Here is a 9191-nt window from a genome sequence, read left to right as displayed (position 1 = left end):
CTCACCAATGTGATAGCTCCTCATTAAAGTTACAAATAACTTCCTGAGAGTGCGATCAGTGTATTGTCTCAAAATGGAATATGCTGAACCTAGTGTTGAGATCAGGTACCTGCTCTACTGCCTTGGTATGGTGTGAAGACAGATGTGAATAGGCAAGTGAAGAAAAATAACCTTTTTTAATAAAAGGTACAATTATGGCAACACCAACACACTATGAACAGGTTTACATAAATGCTAAAAACAAACTGATTGCTTGGATCATGGTCACATTCTATTGCACAATATTGTTGATAAACCAAGCATTTTCTAAATTCTGAGATAACAAGGTGTAGAGCTGGATGAACACAGCAGGCCAAGCAGCACCTACACCTTGTTATGTCAGATTCTCCAGCATCTGCAGTTCCTACTATCTCACCTTTTCTAAATTCTATTGTCACTAAGCTTTAATTCACTGAAAATACAATCAAACAGACAAACTTCAATGCAGTTAACATGTTAATTACATAAATTCTTTCTCGAGTAATCTCCCCTTTTGTATAAAGTCAGTTTATTAAACATAATCTCCTGGTGAAAAGAAAATTTGAATAAATTCCTAAATATTCAACTAGAACAGCGTAGCTTAATAAACAGCATTTAACAAATAAAGTTCTGTTTTATTTCAGCATTATAATCAGCAACAGATTGTACTGAAAGCAAATTGCAGATTTAAATCAAGATCATTCCATTGCACTTTACAAATGCTCCTGAATTCTCATTGATTTCAAAAGAAATGGAGAGAAATGCCCATTTTTTTTTTTGCTGCATATTGCAGCAAGCACAAGATACAAGTTTGGTTTTGACACCTTTTACTCAGATAAATTATTTCTTGGGAAAACAAAAATAGTGTGAATTTAAAACAATAAAATTAGTCAAGTGCTATACTTTTTTTTAAAAATCCAAACTTCATTTAGTGTTACTGGTCGGAAATGTAACTAAGCGGCAAATTGAGATTATTCTGTGTCAAAACTAATTACTTCTGCAATACTTGGTTCTCTCCTGAAGAGAAAGAGATTTTCCTGCTGTATATTTCTAGTTAAGCAAAGGCAACAAGAAATACAAACGTCTTGGAGCAATTAAGAAAGAAATTGCTCCATCAATTATGCCCTTTTTTGATATGAACTTGCATTCAGACTGAACATGCCACGTATGAGGAAACAGAAAAAGGTTTTAGGGTGAGAGATGGTACTAAAAGAAGACTGGCGCATTTTAAATTTTTCAATTACTAACATGATGTACTCAAACAAGATGTATATTTCCCCCATGTTCTGCCAGAATAGAATACCTTGACATCCTGTTGACTAGTTCAACATTTCCCTATATCAATGCTGACTTTGAAAGTAATGTTAACAGAAGTGAGTAGTTTTGTCTTCATAATTGGCACTGAGCAAATATTATAAACAGAAGTACAGGTACAATCTGTGGCTCTCAATACCCATAGTTAAATATTTAAGTTTCAAAACTCAAGCTTTTGTAAGAAAAAAATTGCGTTTTAATCGTTAACAGATTACTTTGAAATCTCTGTATGGCTTACATATGATTTATCTCCTTGTTGCCTTTACAGCTGTGATTCTTTTCCCCTTTAAAGTGAGAAAACTTAAATGACACTCTCTATGCAACCCATGACCTAAACAGAATTTATGCAGCAACAGTTGTCAGTTCTGCTGGGAATAGTTTTTTAAAAAAATGCATAAATACCTATTAATGCTAAATTTACTTGATCTCAATTGAGGTCAATTTCCCCTATCAGCTGAGCTTTTAACCATTGCCCATTGCGTTGAAAGATTGGCGTAAAACTGCTGCTCAAGCCACTGAACAAGACATGATTGTTACCATTTCTCCATTTATCATTACTGTTTTCTTGAGATTAATCTGATTTCCTGTTAACGCTTTCCGCTTACTATTTTAGTTCAAAATTATTTGAACAATTTCAAATGACTGCAATCATTAATCACAATTTCTCTCCTGCCATCGCTACCCTTTCTTTCAGCATGCTCTGGGATCCAGGAAGCTACCGTGAGGTCACAATGGAAAAAGGACAGAAGGGTAGGAATAATTTCTGGGAAACTACATCCAGTGAACATTTTATAAGCAAACTGGATTTCTTCAGACAGAGAATAATGTTCCGATAATTTATGCTATTCTTTACAACTGAATATTTACAAAATCTTCCTCAGAAAAATTAGGAAACAGAAAATGCACCCTGATCTCCTCATGATTTAGTCTGAATAACATTGCATTGTGAAGCTACAGTGTGAGCTGCTTCTGGATCCTGAATCTGCATAGTTTGGAATCAATTGCACGCCTTCATTTGTAGCTGGAGTTGGATGGAACGCAGTTAAAAGGTACTGTTAAAATCCATGGTGTTAAGGCATTTGGGAAAATGCATACATAAACAAGAGGCTAGACAGAGGAGCAGTGGATTTGAACACACTTCCTCATACCTCCTTAGCACAAGTAAATCAGTAGAAAATTTTCCAAGGATCAATTATAAAGTTCGGCATGCAATAAAATGGACCAGAATGCAAAGTGCTTAGAGAAAGGAGGTAGAAAGAGTTTGAATCTTTTTCACAGGAGAAATGATCAAACAAAATAGAAATACTAAGCTTGGAGTCAGAGCGAGAGTTATTCCTAAACCAATTAAAATGACCAACTAGATTACTCAGCTTGATTTTAACAAAGTCATCCTAAACTGACCAACAGTAGCCAGACTGGGCTCCATGGAACATAGTCTGTTTCTTTGGGTCTGTGTTTGACCATTCATCATTAACCCAGAATATCTGGATTACACCTTTTTCTTGAGCAGCAAAGATTGAGCAGAGACTGAGACATGGCAGCTGAAAATTGTAAGGACAGTGGTTGTATCTGATGTAGTTGAGTGGAATTTTCTGAAAAGAATGAGTTATTGCAGTCATCAACATGACTATGAAGCTCCATTTAAATCAAACAGCAATTTCAGGTTCTTGCATACAATGGCAATACACCAGCAAACAGGATCACTTAGGATTCTAATTTATTAACAAATTACATACACAGTCAGAGCTCCTCTGTACAATGCAGGAAATGCACATTAGCAGAGAAAAAGTTATTTTACAAGGTTATTAAAATCTACATGAACAAAATTTCCAGAAGCATTTAAGAAGTGACTGGGGGAGAGAAAGACAAAGGGCAGTAGGAGAAGGGTTGCAGGAGTAGTGGGGTTGGGGGGGGAGGGGGGGGTGAATTTTCTGAAAAACAAACAGATCTTCGACATCAAAAGCTTTGAGTAGATAAACAAACACAGCAGCTGTGTGAGCTCTATCTTACGGCAGAACTGCACCTTCCACATGGATCAACTCAACTGCATGGTAAACAAAAATCCAGCTAAGGAACTGAACAATATGAATTCAAATGATCCAGTTAGCCAGTCAACTTTTGCTTGCCAGAGTGTCAAGTTAATTCATCAAAGATGCCATGGTAAATAGATCATAGCCTGTATGCAAAAACAGTGAAATGTACAAAAAAGTGTTATTTCTTTCTGAACACACTATTGGAATGATTCATATTTCCGAGCATCAAGTTTTGTACCTGCATGAATTCCAAACCAAAACATTCAAATTGGTTACCTCAATCTGAGGAATTGAAACTGACAGTTTGTCATATTCTCTGGAAATCATTAGGGAGGCCAGTTAGTGGTTTGTGAATAAATGTATAGTGATTTAAACAAATAATGGGATAAAGGGCAAATCCCAACCTTAATGCAAGTATCTGAAAACAAAACACAAAACAAGTATTCTCCATTCACTGCAGTGCTGGTTTTTAGAACAGATACTCTAAAATTTTACTTTTTTTTTTAAAGTAGGCTTTGGCAATAGTATTTTTTGCAGAGATATCCCAATGTTTCAATATACTGCACCCACATATTAAAAAAAGGATTGTGATTACTTGGTTTATGAGGGGTGTGGCTTCAGACGCCTGTTCTAATATATTGCTATAGTTTGCCAATGTCACAGAATAAATTGATATAAATAAACATTGTGCATGGCCACATAACAATTTAAAAAGTCTGCCAGATTAATAAAACTTTGGAAATTGATAAACAACCTAAAATTTATGATTGAATGGATGTCTAGATTTTTTTAAATTTTGCTTTTGTTTTCTCTTCACGACTTCTACATATTTCCAAGAGAATGGCTAAGTGTGGTATTTGCTTCTTGGTCTTGGCAAAGGCTGCTCTGCAACCAAATCAGTTGAATCAAAACCATTCATCTGAGTAAACCAGAAAATATTCCAGCAACATCCTGGAGAGAGATAGAGAGCTGATGTTTCAGCTTGCAACCATTCATTGGAACTGGCTTTAATGAAAAGTCATTCACCTGACACTACTTTTATTTTCCTCTCTGCAGACGCTGCTGGACCTAGGTATTTTTACATTTTATGTTTTTATTTCAGATTTCCAGTTTTCAAAACATTTGGCTTTTGCACTTATCTGGGTGAGAGAGCAGACAATGGACATGCAAAGCCATCAAAAGGAGCAAAACCATGACTTACACAGAATACGAATATACAAATGTTCTGCAGGACCACAGTGTACGAAAGTAATTTTATGTACACATTATATATGCTCTTGAAAATACACAAGTCAATGCATCAAGATATATGATTCAAAGAACTGATTTTTCTTTTCTAATTTGGTCTTTGTAATTGCTCAGAAATGATACAGTAACTTTCAATCTGGATAACTGAGATGCAGGAAGAAGTGTTAACAGACCACATTCTAATGCATTCTTTCACAAAATGTAATGAGCTATATTTCAAAATTATATATTCCAAGAGCATAATTAATTAAAAATCTGAGGTTTAACATTTTATCATAAACCAATCACAACTGTAGCCTGCAGGAATCTCTTTTAAAGTATTCCAGTGTAACCTAAATCCATCATACTCACAATCCAGGCAATATATGCAGGTCCACAAGCTCCCCATCACACTCTCCCCAGTGCTTTACAGCTGTGGAGATATCTTATGGAAATGCATCAGTGAAAAGCATACAGTAGTAATAGGATAGTACAAATGCCAATAACACCTCCCAAGATTAACGTGTCCCTGCGTTTTCTCAAATTTATCCTCTGAACCAGGTTGTTAATGGCAGGAAATCGGTCTGGAATTTTTGTTAAAGAATTTGAAATAATTTTGTTTTCAATTCATTATAAAAACATTCTAACACTAAACAATAGGCTTTTAGCCACTCAACCCTGTTTTCTCTCATTTTCTATAAGGTACAGATTCCTTGATTGGGGTATAGCTGCAAGGATATCAAGAATTCTCTGATGTGACTGCACTTCAGGTGTCAGACTGGATGTTTAAGTACCAGCGGCTATTTGACTGAAGGAGGATCAAATTCAAAATATCCTTGCCTAATGCTTATTCTGATCCTTCCAACAGGGAGCACAAGAGGGAATCCTGGCTTGTTTACATCTTTCTGATAATGAGCACTGAGGCCAACTGGATGTCCTCCTATTGACAACTCACTCAAGACTAGCTAATTTATCATGAACACAGACTGAATAGCAAACATTATTGGTTTGTAAGGCTCAACAATTCATTTCATTGGATAATCTGGATGGATAACCCACAAATTGATTGTACATTTGCTTTTGTCTAGAACCACATTGCAACTTGTTTTAAGCCAGAGCTAATTTCACTACTCAGTCTAAAATATGCATCACGATTAAATGAATTAACAATTTAAGATAATTGGAGACTAGCTGCAGCTTTCAAAAGGTGAGAACATTCCTATGGCTCCAACCCTAGATTTTCATGTAAAGCTCTAACTTATAGACAAATTTGTGTAGCGAACTTACTCATTCAATAGCAATTGCTCAAGCACCTTTCACTTAACAATTTGCTCCAGATCCTGCCAGTCTGGGCTTGTAAAGAACACATCAGCCCTCTAAATGACACAGAATAGTTAAGAGCCCATCACATTGTTGCAGGTCTGAAGACATATCAGTCAGACTAGGCAAGAATGGCAGACTTTCCTCCTAATGGCATTTATGAACTAAATGTCTTTTTGAACAATCTAGTAGTTTCAGAGTCACCATTACTGACAGTCACTCATTATTTCAGTTTTATTCAATTGAATTTAAATTCCCTAAATGCCATGGTGGGATCTGAACTTTCATATTGAGATTATTAGTCCAAGTCTCTAACTTACTTACTATAACCACAATGCTAGCTAGCATTTATACTGAGTGAAATGTGCTGTGACCAATGAATTATGGATCGACTATAGATTTTAAAAAATCTAAAGAAAGCTTTTGCATCATTGTTAGAATAATTATGGTATTTAACATCTATATCCAAAACCTACAACACTGGAACACTGCATAGTAAAAATTATTAGTTGATATACTCTTCAAAAATTACGTTTTACATATTTTTTCTCAGCTAAAAGATTGACATCTCTGGAAACTTGTACTTTGTGAACCATCTACTCCAAATTGTCCTGAAAATTTAATACAAAGTATTGAACTTCATGTAATTCTCTATGTTCAACTAAATTAGTTACTGAGCTGACTGGACTGTTTTGCAGTTTGAGGTATCACAGCTTTGCTGTGGAAGAGAGTTTAACAAATTTTACAACACATTAGTTTTCCACCTAAGAAACACCAGATAAACTCGTGCGTCCACTAGCCTGTTCTGTCGTATTTACTTTCTAATTTATTGTTACATTGACACGAAGTGGAAAAATGTAAAACAAAATGCTTTAAAAGGATACTGGCCAAGGAGTTCACTTTACTTTGTATTGACTTCAGCATTCCTCGTTGTGATGTCACATTTTCTTTTGTTGCCATAGCGATGCTAAAGAAAGAAAGCACATCATATCATTACTAAGAATAGCTTGCTTAGCCTGCTGCAATTTCCGAGCTGACCAGACAGAAAATCAAAATATATACTGTAGTCTGTTTCTTTGATAAATGCGACACACACTAGTGCACTAGGTATTCCCACAGCTGCTCACTTTTCCAATTTCTCCCAATTAATCTTCATCCTTCTTTCTCTTTACTTACCTCTCGGTTCCTGCACCAGTGTACAAAATGTGCAGACTCAGTACTTTTTTTTTCTACATTCACAATCTAAATTTAACCACGGTTAAAATCCAATGGGACTAGTAATGTGATGAGGACAAAACTGGAAAATTATCGACACCAGCTAGTCTGTGTGTCTGCAATGAGTTACAAAGCAATTTGACAACTCATAACAGTGGTGCATTTATTGTTTTACATCTAAAATGATGTACAACTTCACTCTCTACCTTCTCACTATATCTGTTCTTTACTATCATGATGCCACTTGCGTACCTCTGACTCTGTGCTAGGACTTCAACTACTTGGAGTTATTTACAACTTACAAAGATGAGATTGAAAGCTATGTATTTATATTTTACTGAAATGCAAATATGGGCATCATTATAAGCAGAGTAGATGGAAGCATAAAGTTAAAAAATACTATTAGATTAAGTGAATGGAGAAAACTGGGCAAACAGAATTCATGGCAGCTAAATGTGAGATTATCCATTTTGGACATAAAGAAAGATTAAATTATGTACTTCCTAAATGATAATGAACTGGAAACAGTGGTGATCCAAAGAGACTTGGGGTCCAAATAGATTGGTATTCAATAGTCATGAACAGGTAGAGAAAATAATTAAAAAGGATAATGGAATGCTGATCTTCTCACCTAGAGAGCTAGAATACATTGAAGTAGAAATCAAGCAACACAAATTCCTGATTAGACCACACCTGGGGTAATGTGGAGCTATTGTGTATACCACACCTTAAGGATATATTGGCCATGGAGGAAGTGCCTGTAGGCTTGCCAGAATGACAAATGGTCTCCAAGGGTAAGTCAAAAAGAGATTATACATCAATTATGCTTTTGCTCCTAGAACTTGGAAAGCTAGAAGTGATGTGATCAAAGTTTGAGTTAGTAAGTGAGACACATGGGACAGGTAGAAACTATTTATGCTGGTTGAGTTAAGGACTAGGAGACAGTCTAAAATTACAGCCATTTCTTTCAGGAATGAAATGAAGAAATACTTCTGTGCCCAAAGTATGCTGGATGTTTGAAATGCTATGTTACAGATGAAAATTGATAGATCAACTATGAATTTTACATCCAAGACCGATAGATTTTTGTTATTCCAAATTATTAAAGGAAATGGAGCACGTGGGATAAATACATTTAGGCCACAAATCGCCCATGATCTCATTGAATGGTGGAAAGGTTTGAGGAGAAAATTTGTCTAGGCCTGTTCCAAAACTTTCTCTAACAAATTTTAAAACCCCTTCACAATTTGATGGTTGGGGTGGGAGTTTGTGTGGGATGCATTTCCTTCTCCCATGAACAGTTACTACAGTCAGTCATTCCACTATAGATGTACACTAAATAAAGATTAGGTTCCACATAAGGAGAGCAGGAATCCAAAGGACAATAAGATACACTCCTGATGACTGATTACACAGCTGCATTGCAGACATCTAGGGGGAGTTTTTGTCTGCTTACCACTTATTAAGTCCAGACTTGTGGCAATGTTCCCCAATTGGTTACCATTCAAGACCGATATCCCAAACTGTTATGATCCCGTGAGATTAGGGACAGGGGGAGGAGCACGAATGATGAAGTGCATGTACAGAATGAGCTGCCAGAGGAAGAGGTGGAGACGGGTACCATTACAACATTTAAAAAGGCACCTGAATGGGTATATGAATAGGAAGGGTTTAGAGGGATATGGGCCAAATGATTGGCAAATGGGAGCAGGTCGGATTGGGATGTCTGGCCAGCACAGACGTGTTGGACCAAAGGGACTGCATCCATGCTTGTATGACCCTCCTCCTTTATTCACCCACTTTTTTGGTTGGTTGCAACAAGTTAATTTTAAAAGCAATTCTTTTCATTTTGTGGATTACTTTCTTGGAGAGCAAACTTATGCTACAAAAGGAGCCAATTTAGCCAAGTTTTCATGAATCAACAAAGTATGAGTTTTTAGTTTCTAGATTCAAGAAACAATACCACTGCAATGCACACGCATTACAAATGAAGAGACTTCAAAATAAAGTTAAAAATGGCTCTTCAGATCAGTCTGAGAGCAGAACGGAGGGAGGGAAGGAGGG

General features: G+C 36.2%; 1 protein-coding gene across 1 annotated transcript in view; it reads right to left on the bottom strand.

Annotated features, from left to right (window-relative positions):
* Nucleotides 1–3032: 3032 nt before the first annotated feature.
* Nucleotides 3033–9191, bottom strand: part of gosr1 (golgi SNAP receptor complex member 1) — a 65419-nt gene continuing 59260 nt past the window's right edge. Inside the window, exons 5-6 of the mRNA XM_048612355.1 lie at nt 6797–6879; nt 3033–5176 (exon numbers count right to left, since the gene is read on the bottom strand). Coding sequence (XP_048468312.1) covers nt 5052–5176; nt 6797–6879 — 208 coding nt within the window. The 3' untranslated portion in view covers nt 3033–5051. The remainder of the gene's footprint in view (nt 5177–6796; nt 6880–9191) is intronic.

This window comes from Rhincodon typus, chromosome 26 (genome assembly GCF_021869965.1).
Source record: "Rhincodon typus isolate 14 chromosome 26, sRhiTyp1.1, whole genome shotgun sequence".
Classification (NCBI taxonomy): Eukaryota; Metazoa; Chordata; class Chondrichthyes; order Orectolobiformes; family Rhincodontidae; genus Rhincodon; species Rhincodon typus.
The sequence above is the reverse complement of the archived record's forward strand: the minus strand, read 5'-3'. Positions and strand labels throughout refer to the sequence as shown.